The sequence below is a fragment of the Podarcis vaucheri genome, assembly GCF_965113315.1.
Source record: "Podarcis vaucheri genome assembly, chromosome: 13".
In the NCBI taxonomy this organism is placed as follows: domain Eukaryota; kingdom Metazoa; phylum Chordata; class Lepidosauria; order Squamata; family Lacertidae; genus Podarcis; species Podarcis vaucheri.
In genome coordinates this window covers 28190903-28209343 of record NC_138751.1, presented here as the reverse complement: position 1 = coordinate 28209343, position 18441 = coordinate 28190903, and the positions used below count along the sequence as shown (strand labels likewise).

The following is an 18441-nucleotide window of genomic DNA, read 5'->3' as shown; positions in this document are numbered from 1 at the left end:
TAGGAAGCACCTCTTTCCATGGCCAAACGTTTTCTACTTTGCATCTGTGTTTCATACATTTGACCTGCTTCCATGTTTCAGGTTTCCCAAAGTATTTGGAATTTTCTGGGAAGGAACCGGGGTGAGTGGGCAGGAATGCAGGTAGACCGCAGAAGTCATGAGGAAGGGCAAAGGAGCAGCACAGAGGCATGCAGCTTCACCCCTTGGCAGCACCAAAAGCCCTGGCCGATCTCTCTCTGCTTTCAAAGCTGTTGCCAGATGCTGCTTATCAAAGCTCTCCCCGGACAAGGGGGGCTAGCTTGCCCGTTTTTCAAAAGGTAAGTTCAGTCCCCGGCATGCCAAGTACCTTATTCTATCGTTGAACAACATATCCACTTTTGCCGCACACTCTCAAATCAGCAGGTGGGATGCAGTGCTCTATGTGTGGCCCCTGAATGGTTACACACAGGGCTCTGCATGCCATCTGCTGATCTGAGAGTCATTAAGTGCTTGGGGAGCAGCGGGGAGGTTGGCAACATTTAGTCCTGTAAGCTGCATCTGGCTCAGTAGGACTTTTCTATAGTCCATCTTGCTGGTTATCTTTCCAGATCATTGGCCATGCTGGCTGGAACTGAAGGGAACCCAACAACAAATGGAGAGCCACAGGTTCCCCCATCCTATTTTCCTTGTTCTGGAGGAGGCAGTGGGAAAAGAGAGACAGAAAGGCATTATTAGTCCATTGCTACTTAAGAGTTCTATTTACCCAAATCAGTTGTTTCAGCCTTTGAGGATGGAAAGTGCAAAACTGATTTGCCTGCTCCAGAGACCCCTGGAATTGATGTCGATGATGACCCTTTATCCAATCCTGATACTCGCTGACAGCGGTCCTTATCCATCTCATGTCCTCCTTTGTTCCTGTTGTCTGTTGTAGTCATGGCAACGGGGGCGTTGGTGGGAGGATCCTGCTGGAATTCCGGCGCAGGCTGCACTTGCAAGTTTCCAAGAGGCTGCAGAGAATGTTCGAGTTTAGCATCCTTCATACTTTTATCACCAAGCCACGGTCCCATATCATAATTGGCTCCCGATATCAATTACAGGAAAGGATAAATGGAGCTGCCTTGTTATAAGGACACCAACAAATCTAGCACAGCCCTGTAAGAGTTGGGAGTCCAACATCATCTCAAGGACCACTCCAACCCTGGTCTGCACTGCTCAGTTAAAACAGGTGTAGGGAACCTTTGGACTTTGGGATGTTGCTGAACTACAATTCTCAACAGCCTTCGCAAGCAAAGCCAATGGACAGGAATGATGGGAGTTGCAGATCAGCAATGTCTGGAGGGCCAAAGGTTGCCCACACCTGAGTTAAAGCTCTCTGAGGTCTGAAGCAGGTGAGATCTAACATGGAGTTTGGTACTTGAGATGCTAGTATAGGCAGAGGCTCAGCCAGAGATATTCTCAGTAAAAGATCATGTGCTCCCCTAGTGAAGTGGTATGACTTCTCCAAGTGATTGGACTCGGCCTAAACCTCAGAAGGGAGATGTGATTTGGGAAGAGAATGGGAAGGAAGAAGTATGCATTGCAGGGGTTGGACTAGATGACCCTTGGGGTCTCTTCCAACTACGATTCTATGAATAGTGATTATAACTGGAACACAACGATCATCTACTGATGGGGGTAGTGGAATCCCTTGTCTAACTCACTCAAGCCAATTCCCTTGAGGGGCGTAACTTAGTGCCAGTGCATATACTTTAAATGTAAAAAAGGGCTTCAGGTCCAGTCCCTGGCATCTTTAAGCAGGGCAAGATTTGTCTCTGCGACCCTGGGGAGCCAGTTCCTGTCACTGTAGAGTAGTTAAGTCTCATCTAGATTACTAGTGGTCTGACCTGATAGAAGACTGGTTTCTCAGTGTCCTCCTCCTTACTCCTCCAATTTCCTCTCTCAGAGCAGGCCCTTAGCTGCACAGGAATTAGCCAAGGCAGCAATGGCTGCTTCCTCATTCTCCATATCCATCCTGACTTTGGACAGACCTGAGCACAGCGTGTTTGAGAAGAGGGAGCTCTCTTGTTGCTTCCCTCCCCCCTTTCACCTTGAACTTTTTGTTAACATTCAAGCATTTCCTCATGCATTTTACCTTAGTGGCTGCTATTCCCATTTTACAGAATTTGCTGATGAAGTTTAAAAAGTGAGAGAGAGAGAAAGAAATCGGCACTTGAGCAGTGCAAATACTTCATCAAGATACGTTTCAAAACTCACCTATGTAAACTAAGGAAAATAGGAATTTAGGCAATTTTTCCAGGTTAAATTAGGACGCAGAATTTGCTAGGTGTGGGAAGAGGAAAGGACCTATGCAGGGCCAGTCCCACCCCGTCCCACCCTGCCCCCACATTTTAACAGTTAATACATTGTATATGGCTGCCAATCTTAATGAAATGCAACATCCCAGTAATTAAGAACAAGCGCCTCCATACACTTTTTTTTTAAAGTATCCAGAGTACACACAGCCTCTCCTATATCCTAGCAATTGTGCCAAGGAGAGCCTGCTCCTTACCTGTGGTGGCTCCATCTGCATTCCTCCCTCAATCTCTCGGCATAACTGAGGGGTCTTCTCACTGCTGAATCCCGGAGGATATATCTTCACCAAATTACTGGGTGTCACATTGAGGTAGTGGTTGCGATACGATGGGGAGAACACACCCACCTGTGAAACCCAAGGTTAATTAATACTGCCTATGGTACACGGCACAATTGACTATACTTTGTGCCACTGTGTGCACATCTCCTAAATGGTCTCTGCGCAGGCTGAAGTTGCTCAAACTTATCCCTCCAAAGCTTTGCTCTCCAAAAGTTAGCTGAAAGAGTCTTTCTAGATGAAGTAACACTTGACTCTCTGTGCTATACTAACCCTTAGCACTATATCCTGTCCTCACATAAGAGGAAGGAACAGGAAGAGGGGATTTTTTTTTTCCAGCAAAGGCGCACCTTAGTTCTTATTGATTTTTTCCCCCAAAGAGTAAAAAATAAATTTAAAAAATAAATAATAATAACAACATAATAAAAATAAAAACAACTTTCCATCGCTGGAAAGGGGTAGTTCACAACCAAAGAATGAAATATACAACCCAACTTCTGAAAAGAAGGAGGGAGATAATACTATTTAATTGGTGTCCTGGACCAGCTCATCTAAAGAATGCAAGAGGTCTGAATAAAAGTGACGCATACAATCTCCAGAAGTAAGATGGACTAGGTGAGCCTCTAGGGCAAAGAATTCTAAGACACCTTTCTACATATTCTCATGGACCTCATTTAGAGCACCCAAATAATAGTAAAGAAAGCTCTCTGGGAGTATAAGGAAGAACATTCCACCATCCAATGGACAGTCTTTGGTAGATGGTTCCTGACTTGTCAGTTCTGCTTTCAACTGACATTGGTTGCCTCTATTTGACACAAAGCTAGAAGGGGTAACTTGTTTTTGTTAACTTGTGTTAATCTGGAGGTGATAACTGCACCAGCAGGGGCACAAACAAGCAGAACTATCACTCAAAAATGTCTCTGGATCCCCTGTAGCAGAAGGTCTTAAATGCCAGTTATTCATTATAATTTTTTTGCATGGAAACGAAAGCTCACCCAGCCCTTGATTTCTTGTTTTCTAGTACCTGCTTTAGCAGAAGCACTGAACCAGCCTTAAATTCACTCTGTTTCTCCTCCAGCAACAGGCGATGTATTGTGCCCTGCATTTCTCCTGCATGACAGAAGGCCAAACCAATCAGGTACAGGAGCACTAAGTATACAGTGAAGTCAAAGCAGAAACACATGAGTGTCACACACCAATAGCTCTCACTGCCCTTTATACAGGAACACAGAGATGGGAGGGAGAGCCCAGCGAAGGAAGGGTCCCAAGCACTCAACACCAGCCACATAATTTGCCAGTGACCTGGAGCAAAGAACAATTAGTCCCAGGCAAATGCACATATCAGCCCCACCTAGGCTTGGGACTTCTAAGGACAACTTCAGTGTTGCCTGTTTATTCCTTGTTTATTCCTTGTGATGGTCAAATGAAAACATATCCTAGGAAGTCAAGAATGTGGCTGTGTAGGGAGTGGCAACTAAAACAAACTATACTGGAGAGGCTTGCAGTGAATGTTTATGCATGAGAGTTAACAAGCAAACCATCCCAAATGGCCTACTTTTTTTTTAATGCCCTGTTAGTATTACCTGGTAGCATAGAGCACCAAGGTTTCAAACTAGGGCCACAAAAAAATTGGTGCCAAAATGTCAGTCTGGAACCTCCACGTGCATTTGTGGGACTAGCTCAACTGAGAACTTGCCTCAATATTTGCTGGACCGCTTATTCCTTTGCAGATGTTGGATTTAAATCGGGTGAGGAACCTTTGTCCCTCCAGATGTTGCTGAACTACATCTCCCATCAGCCCCAGCCGGCATGGCCAATGGTTAGGGATGATGGGAATGGGAGTTCAGCAACATCTGGAGAGCCAGAGGGTACCATTGGGAGTCAAAGCTGAAAAATGAACAAAAAGACTACTGCCAATATCAATTGTAACTGGAAATGCCAAGGATTAAATTGTGTTTGTATTTTTTTGTTTTGTTTGTGTTTTTGTTCGGTGCAAGTTGCTTTTTACCCAGTCTTCTTTTTTTGTTATGGTCAATGCAAATATGTTTTACATACGTATTTCCAATAGCAAAGGGTAAAAAGCTTAATCAATATTTGAGCAGTCCATTGAAAACTAACTCCCTCCAGCCACTGCCTTTCTTCTTGCTTCACTTCTGGCTTGAGAAGCCAGCCTGTCTAGGCAATTCTCCCTCCCAATACCTATTCACAAATTTTGTTTAAGCACCTTAAACATTTTACTTAAGAATTTGAAACATTTGTCCAATTCTCTGCTGGCTCCAAATAAGTTTTTCTGGGGGAAACCCCATGTCACAACTATCCAGTCCCTTTCCCTCAATCTAACGAAAAGGCAGCACTCTCCCTCTCCATCCTTCACCATCAACACAAGGGGTCAGCAAAACACACAGATTTGCTCAGGGCTATATACAAGCTCTATTGATAGGCTAGTGGAAGCCCGTGCAACAATTCCCAGTAGCACAGTGTGCTTAAAGGACTGTAACATATTTAGTAGGAATCAATTCAAGCACCCAGAAATGAGTCAGACGGTGGTCATTAACAAACAAGGTTTGCCCAGACACCACAGGCAAAGCAAAAACGCCCCACCAATAATGCATGCAGAATAAGTAAGTCACTACACTGAACTCTTTTCATCCTTACCAGTAGGGTCTTTGAACACGACACCCGCGTCAACGTTGGTCTGCATTACTGACTTAATCATCACGGCCATGTTAGGAACCTTGTTCTTTGGGAGCTGCTTCAGGGCTGCCTGCGTGAAAGAGAACGAGCAAGGGAAACACACTATTTGTGGGAAGTCAGGGTAGCAAATCTGAATCAGGATTGTATTAACTTTTGAGATTTGAGAAAAAGGTGCCTGATCGCAAGAGCAGCGAAGGATATGGAAGAGGCCTTCTAATATAGCTTTCTTTCTGCCCTTTGTTGTACAGTGACACACAGTGAAAGGACAGCTGGCCAAAGAGGCCTTGTAGTTCGCTTCCTGATGGCTCGAGGTTGGTGGAGAGGACGACAGGTGAACATCAAGCAACTGCCCGCACCTCGCTTATTGCTTGACGCGCAGCAGGAAAAGAGGCAGAAGGGAGAGTCATGTGGGAGTTGCCTAGCAACCCGCCATGTTTACCTTCTTACCAGACTAGGCCTCATTCAGTGGCGAAGCTACCTGCTCTGGCACTGGAGTACATGCGGGGGCATGGTGCGTGTCAAGGGGGTGTGCAGCAAGCAGTGCACGTCCCGGGGCGTGTGCAGTGAGCGTCCTGGGGGTAGCCACAATGGCACCCCCCCCGATGGCACCCGGGGCGGATTGCCCTACCCCACCTTCGTTCACCAGTGCATACAAACCTGGTGCAAGCGGTCCTACCAGAGGTGTGGACAGTTATTCCCAGCTGTGTGGAGCAGATGCTGGCCTTCCCTGGGCTGGATTTAGAGTGAATACTAGTCACCAACACTTCCAAGGTGTTATGGAGGAACTTCTGTATGTTCTTTAGAAAATATGTTTATATGTATACTGTACCCTTGCAGATGGATCACAGTATATATCCCATCCAGATTACTGATAAGGTTATCCATGGCTCCAGTAATATTGCAATACCTCCTTGCTTCCAGGCCCAACCATTTTATCATCTTTGGCATTTGCACTTCATGAAGAGATTCTTCTTCAAGTGAAGTGGAATTTTCCCACCTGCAAAACCAAACTCAGCCTTTACCTTACGAAGCACCATAACAACGCTGTATGTCCTAAGGAAGCAGGACGGATCTCTCTCGTCCAATCCCAGCTCCGTTTTCATGGCAGCCCAAGGGCCTCTTCCAAATTCGTCTTCTATTGGCTGCTGGGAAGGAGGCATCTCCTAGAGTCGCACACGCAATTCCAGGTTAAAGCTTACTTATCACCTTACCTTCGGGTAAAGCACTTAGTCATTTGGAGACAACATTACTTATGGGAGCTGTTTTGCTCTACTGGGTGCAGGCCATATTGCTTATGCTCCTTCCTCTGCTCACTCCAGAATCTCCTCCTTGCTACCTCACTCTCTCTCACACACATTAAAACATATAAAAGTATAGTTAGAAGAAACATCTCTATTGAAGCAGAATGACCAGACGTATGAAAAACTTGCTGTAGTCCAAGACATGCAAGGGCTGGTTTGGGTTACTCAGCACATGCCCAGAGGCATCTTTTAAAACTACCTGAACCCTTCTTGTTAAATGTTGTTTCCAGGACTGCTCTGGCTCATGAGGTGAGTTTCTGCAATTCATCATCCTTAATATTGACCTTATCTGTGCAATAAGAATAACCAAGTGACGCTTAGAAGTATTAGACTAAAGATTTCAAGATTTTCCACAGATGAGTTAGTTTTTCTTTTTTGAAATACAAAGAAGGGATGGAAACTTGCAGTTTTCTCCTGTGAAGGTCATTCTGCACAGCTGCTTCAGAGTTGGGTTTTAGAAAAATTAATAGCCAGTACAGGACACCAATTTTTACTAGGACTACAGTGTTTGGAGGGTGAGGTTTAACCATTCCCTTCCTGTGGTTGAGCCTGATAAAAGTTACCCCCCCCCCCCCAGCTTGGCTAGCAACACCCTGTGGCACCAATGGGAGCGACCATCACCATTAATACAGTAGTTACACGGTAAGGAACTCTTTATTGGCATCAGGACTGCGAAAGGCAGGGGCTAAATCTCCCATTCCCATGAAGTTTGGTTCCAATGAAATTCATATCCCATTAAATGAAGAGACACCCAACAGGGTTTGTAATCGTGTGCTTAGCATCACAGCTGGGTTCTCAGAGGCAATGCAGAATTTCCAATCCCCCTCTGCAGCGTGACTTCTTCTGTTAAGAAAGGGAAGAGTAGAACCATGAATTACCTCCGTCCGCAGCTTCGCTAGAGCCCCATGAGTTGGTGTCTGTGGAGTTGTAATGAGAATCTCTTCCAAGTTTTTCCCATCTGGCTATTTTATGGAACAAGGAAAGGAAGAAAATCTAATGAACACAAATTCTTGCCAGAGTTACGTACTCACCTTAAAGTAAGATATCCAAAGGTAGGTAGATCCCTCCCTCCCACCCAGCCGCATTTAAAAAATGAAAGCTGAGATTCTCAGAGTGCTGAATGTGGTAGTCTGGGCCCAATTCTGTGCTCCCAAGGCAGTTACACAACCTTACCTAAACACTTTAAAGCCCTAAATGGCCTTGGCCCAGTATACCTGAAGGAGCGTCTCCACCCCCATCGTTCTATCCGGACACTGAGGTCCAGCTCCGAGGGCCTTCTGGCAGCTCCCTCACTGCGAGAAGTGCGGTTACAGGGAACCAGGCAGAGGGCTTTCTCGGTAGTAGTGACCACCCTGTGGAATGCCCTACCATCAGATGTCAAGGAAATAAACAACCATCTGACTTTTAGGAGACATCTGAAGGCAGCCCTGTTTAGGGAAGTTTTTAATGTTTGATATTTTATCATGTTTTTATATTCTGTTGGGAGCTGCCCATAGTGGCTGGGGAAACCCAGCCAGATGGGCTGGGTATAAATAATAAAATTATTATTATTATTATTATTATTATTATTATTACTACTACTACTACTATTATTATTATTATTATTATTATTATTATTTATAGAAACCATTGGCACAGACTAAAATTATTAGCTTGACTTCCTGTCCTCCCTGAGTCAAAGCTATGTCCCAAGTCAGGAGAGAATGTACAAGTTTTCTTTCTATATTCAATTTCCCTTCAGTCCCAGTCAGAGGTCACTTTTTAGTGATTTTTGGAAGCAGAATATTTCAGCAAAAATATTTAACTGAGGTTTCAATTTAATATTTTATCCTTTTTCTATATTATTAATTTCATTAGCATTGTTTTTCTAAGCCACCACAGAGCATTTGTATCAGCAAAGCAGAGCAAAAAAAGTTATTTCACCTGCAGGCACCCCAAGAAGCATTCAGTGAATCCATATAGGGAGATAATAAGTAATCCCCATCACTAGGATAACAATATAGCAGCCATTTTGGAGCAGAGAAAACTTAGGGAGGATGGCAGCTTTTATGCTCCTTTTGTGACATAGCAACTGTGGGTGGAGTGGAGGAAATAAGGAAATATTTCACAACACACATGTCAGGGGTTCAGGAGCAGAGACGCAGAGAAGGGAGGAAGCAGAGAGCGAGGGGGAGGAATCCGAAGGGAAAATGAGTGATGATGACGACCCGAGATCTCCAAGCCTAAGCAGTGAGTCAGAGGACTCCCAAAAGGGAGCCCCAGTGAGCAGAGCAAGGGGGGGATCCGGGGGGACACCCCAGGAGGAAGGGAACAGAGGAGATTCAGAGAGTAGCAGCTGGAAGTCGGGACCCACGCTCAAGACTGAGAGCAGCAGGGAGGAAGGTAGCCAGGCATCGGGTTCCGGAGGCTGTCAGCAGGAGGGAGGGCACGAGTCAGGGGTGGTCACGCCCTCCTCAGAGAGCGAGGCAACGGTTAAGAGGAAAGTAGAGAGTTGGGCGCGCGCGCCAAGTTCAAATGCAACGGAAGCTGGAGCAGTAAGCAGCCCGGAGAGTGAGCCAGGTCCCAAAGCCCGCCGCAAGGAGGCAGAAGGATCAGGGGGGTCAGCGTCAGAGGAGAGTAGAAGGGAGGAGGCCCAGGGGGGCAGAAGGACCCAGAGACGTAGGGAGAGGCGAAGGAGGTGGAGCAAGGCTAGGGTATTAAGCTGGTGTGCAAGAGGCGGGGACTCAGACGGGTCTTCGCCGACCTAGGGCAGAAGGTGTAGAGCTGCACGCTGCAGTTCGGAAATGAAACCTGTAACTTAATAAAGACTCTTATAAAGTGAACGCTGGCGGACTTGGTCCTATGTGAGCTGGGACTGGGTGGCAGCTCTGACAGTAAGACCCGTCTCAGAAAAGCTTCGGACACCTGATATCTCGCAGCGGAGAGAGAGGCAGCTGGAGGAGGGGATCGGTGTTTGGGAGCAAGCTCACGACGGTTAGCAGAGATGACGGAAGCAGAGACAGTTGCAGCGCTGCAACAGGCAGTTACCCAATTGAACGCGGAGGTACTGGCATCCAAGAAGAGGGAGGAGGATGCGGCAGCCGCCTACAGAGATCTCCACGCCAGGTTTGAAGCATGGGTTAAACACGGGCAGCCAGGACCCAGACCGGAGGGGGTTGGGTTGGCACGGAGAGCAGGAGGGCTTGTGGCTCACTTCGATGGGAATTTACAACAGTACCCCAATTTTCGAGCAGACGTAATGTGCGCACTGCAACTGCTGGCAAAAGACTTTAGAGATGAGGAAGAGAAAGTGGGGTTCATACTATCCCATTTGCATGGGGATGCTAAAGCGTGGCTACGCAATTTGTGGAGGGATAAAGATCCGGCGCTTCAGAATGCAGATGCCTTTATCAAAGCGATGGATGCGTGTTTTTTGTCTACTATTGATGTGGATCTTGCCCGACGGGAGATTCATGGACTAAAACAAGGGAGGGCAAGCGTCCGGCAGTACCACGCCCGCTTTTTTGCGCTGGTCAGTGCCTTAGAGTGGGACCGGGATTCGCCCCCTGTCAGAGACCTGTTCTGGGAGGGTCTAAGCTCTGCGGTCAAGGATGAAATTGCAAGGGGGGAGAGGCCCCGAAGCACGCAGGAGGTGGTCCAAAGGGCGCTGACTGTGGGGGTGAGGCTGGAAGAACGTCCATGGTGCAGAGATGAAGGACGTGGAGGGCGCGAAGCAGCGAGAAGTTTCTCTTTCGTTCCAAGAGAAGCAGCGCGTGCGCAATCCACACCTCCGCCTGGAGGGGGAGGGGAACCGATGGAGGTTGGAGGTGCAAGGGCTCAGTCAGCAGCCAGAGCCCAAGCACCGACAGCAGTGAAAGCGAAGCCTCCTAGAGGGAACAGGAAGTGTTACATCTGCGAGGATCCAGGCCATTTGGCGAAAGAGTGTCCCCGGAGGCTCCACAAGCACACTGCAGCCTCAGCAATGGTGACTGCAGCAACGCAGCAAGGAGAACCACAGCAGGGAAACGACGATGTCTGGCTGGAGACAGAGGCACTGGGGCCCAGCCAGACGCATCAGTGAAGCAGTCCCCAGCGATCTTGCAACCCACGGACCCCCTCCCACCCAAACCAGTAGTGCAGCTCACAGCATCTCTCCAGCTACCCGATGGCGTCACTATCGAAGTGCCGCTTTCTGTGGATTCTGGAAGCAACGCAGACTTTATAGCGCAGGATTTTGTGGAGCAGCACGCTATACAGCTACTGCCTGCCACTCTGCCCCTGCAAGTCGTCACAGTGGATGGCAGAGAGTTGCTAGGGGGGCAGGTGGTGAAGCAAACGCCACCGATGGTGATGCGCCTTGGCAACCACAGGGAAGTCCTCAGTTTTAATGTCACCCAACTGTCGGACACGCCCATTGTGTTGGGCATGAGTTGGCTGGACAGGCACAGTCCGACACTGGCTTGGTACCAGAGACAGCTGATCTTCGGCTCCTCTTATTGCGCAGAACACTGCATCCTGCCCAGACAGGAGGGAGAGGAGGAGGAATCACAACTGCAGTTGGGAACGTTGCAAGCAGTCCCCCACAAATACGCAGACTTTCTGGAGGTCTTCTGCGAGAAAGAGGCTGACAAGCTACCACCGCACAGGCAATATGACTGCAAGATTGACCTCCTACCAGGGGCGACGCTGCCGAAAGGGAAGCTGTATTCCATGTCTGAGGACGAATTACAGGAACTCAAACAGTTCATAGATCACAATTTGCAGCGCGGTTTCATCCGGGAGTCCAGGGCAGTAGGGGGCAGTCCTGTTTTCTTCGTGAAGAAGAAAGACACGCCCCAAAAAAGACTGGTGGTGGATTTTCGCCTCTTAAACAAGATGACCAAGCCTTCTGATTTCCCCATGCCCAGGATTGACGACCTACTAGCGACGGTGCGCAAGGGACGCGTGTTCACCAAGTTGGACCTGCGAGGTGCGTACAATCTCATCCGCATGAGGGAGGGCGATGAGTGGAAGACAGCCATGTTCACGCCTCTGGGCACCTACGAATACAGAGTGATGCCGTTTGGATTGCAAAACGGTTCTCACTGTTTCCAAGCTTTCATGCATCATGTGTTGGCGGGACTCCTTTACAAGAAGTGCGTCTGCTTTCTGGATGACATCCTGATATTCTCCGAATCGCAGCAAGCCCATGACCAAGATGTTCGGGAGGTGCTGAAGAGGCTGCAGCAGCATAGACTGTACGCCAAACTGGAGAAGTGCCAGTTCGACACGACGGAGGTGGATTTCTTGGGTTACAAGTTGTCGGACAAGGGGCTGGCCATGGACAGCGCCAAGGTTCGTGCGGTGTTGGATTGGAAGAGCCCGCGCAACCGGAAGGAGGTCCAGCGGTTTGTCGGCTTCGCCAACTTCTATCGCAAGTTTATCAAGGGGTTCGCGATGCAGACGGCGGCCATTACGGACACGCTAAGCTCCAAGAAAAAGAAATTCATCTGGACGGAGCAGGCGGAGCAGTCCTTTCAGGCACTCAAGCGTCTCTTCGCGTCGGAAGAGCAACTGCTGCATATCGACCCCAGCAGACCGATGCGGGTAGAGACAGACGCGTCCGATAGAGCAGTGGGAGCTGTCCTGCTGCAAAGGGACCCACAGGGGGTCTGGAGGCCGGGAGCGTTCTACTCCAGAAAGCTCAGCAAGTCGGAGCAGAACTACACCATCTGGGACAGGGAGTTGCTGGCCATTCATGCAGCTTTCAAGGCGTGGAGGCACTTCCTGATCGGCGCCAAGCACACGGTGCAGGTCTGCACGGATCACAAGAATCTGGAGCACTGGCGCACGGCTCAGTTCCTGAACCAGAGGCAGATACGTTGGGCGGAGTTCTTTGCTGACTTCAATTTCCGAATAGAGTACGTCCCAGGCGACACCAACGTAATGGCGGATGCACTGTCCCGCAAACCGCAATACCTCGAAGAGGCGACGCCAGCGGCAGCCATGCACATCTTCGCGCCAACAGCGTGGGCGTGCGCTTCAGCCACAGTAGACCTGGATGCGGTGCGGCGGGCGTTGCAGGACGACTCCTTCGCGCAGGCGAAGATGGCAGAGGTGCACAAGGGCACGGCGAGGGGCGACGAGTTCCAGATACGAGACGGCTTGCTCTTACGTAAAGGGGCCATCTACGTGCCGGGAGACGAACTTCGCGCCAGGGTACTGCAGCAGCTGCACGACGCACCCACGGCCGGGCACTTTGGCACGGAAAAAACGGTGGAATTAGTCGCAAGGGACTTTTGGTGGCCCAGACTGAGAGGGGAAGTCGCGGACTACGTTGCGAGGTGCGACACCTGCCAGAGGGCCAAACCGGTGCACAAACCACCGGCGGGACTGCTGGAACCGCTGCAAACGCCGTTGGAACCGTGGGAGAGGGTGGCCCTGGACTTTGTTACGGATCTACCCAGCTCGAGCGGCAAGACAGCTGTACTAGTGGTGGTGGACTTGTTCACCAAGATGGCACATTTCATTCCGTGTGCGAAGGTGGCCACGGCGGAACAAACCGCCAAACTGTTCATAGATCACGTGTTCAAAGTGCATGGTCTGCCGCGGTCTATCCTGTCCGACCGCGGGCGCCAGTTCGTCTCGAATTTCTGGCAGAAGCTGATGAGTTTTCTAAATGTCAAGGTCGATCTGGCATCAGCAAGACACCCGCAGACCAACGGGCAAGCAGAGAGGGTCAATGCCATCATGCAGCAGTACCTGAGATGCTATGCCAATCAACAACCTGCGACCTGGGTGGATTACCTGCCGCTCGCCGAGTTCGCTTACAACAACACGAAGCACGTGTCCACAGGGGTGACGCCGTTCTTCGCCAACAATGGGAGGAATCCCAGAACCTTCCCGGGACGGGAGAGAGTGGGGGACGGAGAACCACAGACGGCGGACGCGTTCGCGTCAGAGTTGCAGGCAGTACACGATCAACTCAGACGGCAGCTGGAGCTAGCTAAGCACGCCTACAAGGTGCAAGCTGACAAGCACAGGCGGGTTGGCGAAGAGATCCAAGTGGGAGACTGGGTCTGGTTGGCAGCCCACGCAGTGCCGACCAGGTCACTAGCCAAGAAGAAGTTGGGGCACAAGCAAATTGGTCCGTACCAAGTCGAAGCACAGATCAACCCGGTAGCCTTCCGACTGGCGCTGCCGGAGGGTTCCAGAATGCATCCGGTGTTCCACAGGTCGGTGCTCACTCCCTACAAGGCACCTCACAGATTCCAGGAGCCAGGGACGGCACCGAGTCCGTTCCGGGAGCGGACGGAGACGCGAGGGGTGACGCAGCAAGACCCCATCAACGAGGTCACGGAGATTTTGGACTCCAGATGGGGGGAAGAGGGAGTCGAATACCTCCTAGCCAGAGAGGGCACCCGGGCCAGCACCAATAGCTGGGTGCCAGACTACGCTTTGGAGGAACCCCTGCTCAAGGACGAGTTTCATGCCCTTTTCCCACACAGACCCATGCCAGCGAGCTTCTTCGACGACTGGCTGTTCACGCCCACACTTTCTTCCAGCACGTTCCATGGCTTCGACTCGGACGGGGAACCCGCACTGAGCACCCGTTCCCCAGAAGGATCGCCGGCGGGTTCGGCGTCAGACACCTCGTATTGGTGGGACGATCGACCGGAGGAGCAATGGCGCCGGAAGTGGCTGGAGATGCCAGGTCGAGCGACCGACGCAGAGACTGACATGGACGTGTTCGGGGAGGACCTTGGGTTCGAGCACGGCGGTACAGAGATGGAAGCGGAACAGGTCAACGTCGGCGACCGCGAGGAGGAAGACTCGGAGGTCTTCAGTTGGCGGCCAACCACGGGGAGCGAACTGTATCCGGCATTCCCTCCCGTGATGATGGAGCACCCAGCACCCACACCTGAAAGCGGGGAGGGGGGAAGGGGGGGCTTCGAGGGGGGGATGGATGTCAGGGGTTCAGGAGCAGAGACGCAGAGAAGGGAGGAAGCAGAGAGCGAGGGGGAGGAATCCGAAGGGAAAATGAGTGATGATGACGACCCGAGATCTCCAAGCCTAAGCAGTGAGTCAGAGGACTCCCAAAAGGGAGCCCCAGTGAGCAGAGCAAGGGGGGGATCCGGGGGGACACCCCAGGAGGAAGGGAACAGAGGAGATTCAGAGAGTAGCAGCTGGAAGTCGGGACCCACGCTCAAGACTGAGAGCAGCAGGGAGGAAGGTAGCCAGGCATCGGGTTCCGGAGGCTGTCAGCAGGAGGGAGGGCACGAGTCAGGGGTGGTCACGCCCTCCTCAGAGAGCGAGGCAACGGTTAAGAGGAAAGTAGAGAGTTGGGCGCGCGCGCCAAGTTCAAATGCAACGGAAGCTGGAGCAGTAAGCAGCCCGGAGAGTGAGCCAGGTCCCAAAGCCCGCCGCAAGGAGGCAGAAGGATCAGGGGGGTCAGCGTCAGAGGAGAGTAGAAGGGAGGAGGCCCAGGGGGGCAGAAGGACCCAGAGACGTAGGGAGAGGCGAAGGAGGTGGAGCAAGGCTAGGGTATTAAGCTGGTGTGCAAGAGGCGGGGACTCAGACGGGTCTTCGCCGACCTAGGGCAGAAGGTGTAGAGCTGCACGCTGCAGTTCGGAAATGAAACCTGTAACTTAATAAAGACTCTTATAAAGTGAACGCTGGCGGACTTGGTCCTATGTGAGCTGGGACTGGGTGGCAGCTCTGACAACACATATACTGTATTTTTCTGTGTATAACACTCCCCCGTGTATAACACGCCCCCTATTTTGGGGGACTCAAATTTATGAAAATGGGGGGAAATGACCCCTGTGTATAAGACGACCCCTGTTTTTAAACATTAAGGTAAAGGGACCCCTAGCCGTTAGGCCCAGTCACGGAAGGCTCTGGGGTTGCGGTGCTCAAATCGCTTTACTGGCCGAGGGAGCCGGCGTACAGCTTCTGGACCATGTGGCCAGCATGACTAAGCCTCTTCTGGTGAACCAGAGCAGCACACAGAAACGCCATTTACCTTCCCGCCAGAGCGGTACCTATTTATCTACTTGCACTTTGACGTGCTAGGTTGGCAGGAACAGGGACTGAGCAACAGGAGCTCACCCCGCTGTGGGGATTCGAATAGCCGACCTTCTGATCGGCAAGCCCTAGGCTCTGTGGTTTAAACACTATTTTAGAGTAAAAAACCTAGTCTTATACATTGAAAAGTATGGTACTTCCAAAGTATCCTCACATACAGCAGGGGTGGCTAACCTGTGACTCTCCAGATGCTGTGAACTGCACCTCCCCTCAGCCCCTGGCAACGTGGCCAATGGTTAGAGCCAAAGGTAGCTGTAGTTACTATCTGGACAGCCATACACTTCCCATCCCCAACATAAAGATTGCCCTATTATCATGCTGGTCCTCTTACTTGATGTGGCAGAATGCCAGCAGGTCCTGGGAAGCGCCGCATCTTAGCCCGTAAAGGAACTTGGGTCACTGGCTCTGGCATCTTGTTGGCTGCTGTGACCAAACGGACAAGGTGATTGGTGACCACAGGTGACTGGAGGTTTCCGGGAGCTTTAGGGTTGGCAGGTGAAGTCTCCATAGAGGTTGCTGGGGGACCATATGCAGAAAGCAGCTGAGCACCACAACTGGCCGTTCTGGACACAGAGCAGCTCTGATTGGGCATCCATGGTTTGTGCAGCCTTGTTGGGGTACTTGCTGACTGAAAAGAAGAGCAGGGTCTAACCAGAGGCAAGCATGGGCTGTTGGATGCAGCAGTGGGTTTTTGCAGAGATGCCTGGAAAGGCCTGAGCACCTGGCAGCTGGAGTTTGAAAGGGCACATGTGCTGCTACTCAACCCTAGGCGAGACTGAGACAAGGAAGAGTCTACAGCAGGAGGCCTCAAAGGCAACTTCGGAGAAGTCTCTGCCGGCTGGAGATGGCTGATGACATCTACCACGGGTTGTTTCCAAGTCCTTTGCAACTGTGAGGTCTCTGACCCAAAAGAGTCAGTCAATGCCAGCAAATCTACCACTCGTGGCTTCTTCGCTGTTGCTACACTATTATCTCGCATTTGCTCCCAGGACGCACAGTTGGACCTGAAGGATCCCGGATATGACTGTGTATCAGACTCTTCCAGATCCATGCACGCAGCCAATACAAGCTCATTGTCAATTTCCTCATCGCAGGGGGCACCCCCAGTGGGGGTCTTAGCTGGAGGCTGCTTCACGAACCTGAACCTTGTGCCTGAAGTGCCGCTCGATTTACATTCAGTTGCAGTGGGTGCCAGGTTCTTCTGAACTGTGAAGCTGGTCGCCAGAGGAGTCTTCTGGTTGCTTTTGACATTACCTTCTCCAAACCTTAGTCTGGAGCAGTTTTGCACCTGCAAGACTGGGGACATGGTCACCCTTGGCCCCTCAGAGACCGGAATGGTGGTGCTGGGGGCTCTCAACCCAGTTGAGAGGGGTCTAAGACATCTTGAGCTATCTGTAGGTGGATCCAGGGCTTGCTTCTCGACATCATTCACAGCTGACAGAAAATCCTACCAAGAACAGAGAAATAGAATAGTTGTCATGAGGTGCCATCCCTCAGCTTTGTACTACGTGACCATTCTGAGCCTGAGAGCCCATGGTTGGCTTAAAGGTATCTTTTGTTTGCCATTTGGCCAACAGAGTTCTTCCATCACAGGTCCATCTGAAGTCATCCAAAGTACACTTCAACCAATAAGTAGAAACCTTTGACCTCTCCACCACACCCAGATGCACAAATATTCTCTTACCTCATCTTCAAAGTCTGCCTCCACAGCAAACAGCTTCTGTAGACCACAGGCCTGTTGGGAGGGGGCGGGGGGGAGAGAGAAATAATAACTTTTTAAAAATTATTCTATACTACCTGAACTTATACTACCTGAATTATTCTAGCTACATGCAGTTTTTGTTCCAGCACAAGTCTGAGTGGGATTTGGGAGTTTTGTTGTTGTTGTTTTGGTACACCACTTTAAGTGTCTCTTTGGGCTGAAAAAAGGAAAATCCAAGCATTCTAAACAAATAAATACAGTGGTACCTCGGGTTACATACGCTTCAGGTTACAGACTCTGCTAACCCAGAAATATTACCTCGGGTTAAGAAATTTGCTTCAGGATGAGAACAGAAATCGTGCTCCAGTGGTGTGGCAGCTGCAGGAGGCCCCATTAGCTAAAATGGTGCTTCAGGTTAAGTACAGTTTCAGGTTAAGTACAGACCTCCGGAACGAATTAAGTACTTAACCTGAGGTACCACTGTACATAACAGGCTTGCCCTTTTTTTTAACCTGATCGTCTTCCACCCAAAAGAGTTCTGAGATATTCAAAAGACTGCCTGATAACTTTAACGTTTTTTATTACTATATATTGCATTGTGTTAAAAACAATGTTTCCCGGGGTTTGGGGGGAGTGTAATAGCCTCGTCAGTCTGCTGCAGCAAACACAAGAGAGTCCTGTGGCCCTTTACAGGCCAACCCCCTTATTATGGGCTACAATGTCACGGGCTACAGTCCTGCTGCACGGGCTGTGGCTATGTTTTTATAAGGCATTTGTCCTCCCTCTGGACTGCCCTCCTCCCCAGTCCCTCCTGCCCCTCTATTACCATCGTGGAGGCAGAAGAACCAAAACTCCAGGGTTAATACGGTGTGAAGAAACAAGGACGACGCAGGGATGCAGCGAGAGAGGGAAGTCCAGCATCCAGGCCCGCACCTCCGCTCACCGAGCTCTGCATTCGAACTGGCCGCCTCAAAGATGACGAGCCGCCCCCCGCCCCCGCCCTTCTTCATTGCACCTGCGCAATAGCTCCCTCTCTCTTCGCCCACAAAAGGGCAAACGCTTCGTTTCCTTGGCTACGCAAGCGCCTAAAG

General features: G+C 50.3%; 1 protein-coding gene and 1 long non-coding RNA gene across 4 annotated transcripts in view; one reads left to right on the top strand and one right to left on the bottom strand.

Annotated features, from left to right (window-relative positions):
• LOC309515943 overlaps nucleotides 1–6303 on the top strand; it is a 19231-nt gene extending 12928 nt beyond the window's left edge. The window contains exons 3-5 of the long non-coding RNA XR_014212733.1: nucleotides 3687–3746; nucleotides 5551–5613; nucleotides 6224–6303. This is a non-coding gene — a long non-coding RNA (uncharacterized lncRNA). The remainder of the gene's footprint in view (nucleotides 1–3686; nucleotides 3747–5550; nucleotides 5614–6223) is intronic.
• The window catches only part of HROB (homologous recombination factor with OB-fold), a 20263-nt gene extending 1859 nt beyond the window's left edge, over nucleotides 1–18404 (bottom strand). The window contains exons 1-9 of one of the 3 annotated variants that reach the window (XM_082194260.1): nucleotides 18177–18404; nucleotides 17333–17383; nucleotides 15980–17095; nucleotides 7482–7565; nucleotides 6325–6465; nucleotides 5264–5372; nucleotides 3633–3718; nucleotides 2528–2677; nucleotides 743–986 (exon numbers count right to left, since the gene is read on the bottom strand). In XM_082194260.1, coding sequence (XP_082050386.1) covers nucleotides 743–986; nucleotides 2528–2677; nucleotides 3633–3718; nucleotides 5264–5372; nucleotides 6325–6465; nucleotides 7482–7565; nucleotides 15980–17095; nucleotides 17333–17383; nucleotides 18177–18179 — 1984 coding nt within the window. In that variant the 5' untranslated portion in view covers nucleotides 18180–18404. The remainder of the gene's footprint in view (nucleotides 1–742; nucleotides 987–2527; nucleotides 2678–3632; nucleotides 3719–5263; nucleotides 5373–6324; nucleotides 6466–7481; nucleotides 7566–15979; nucleotides 17096–17332; nucleotides 17384–18176) is intronic. The other 2 variants (XM_082194261.1, XM_082194259.1) reach the window with 2 other exon arrangements.
• Nucleotides 18405–18441: the final 37 nt, after the last annotated feature.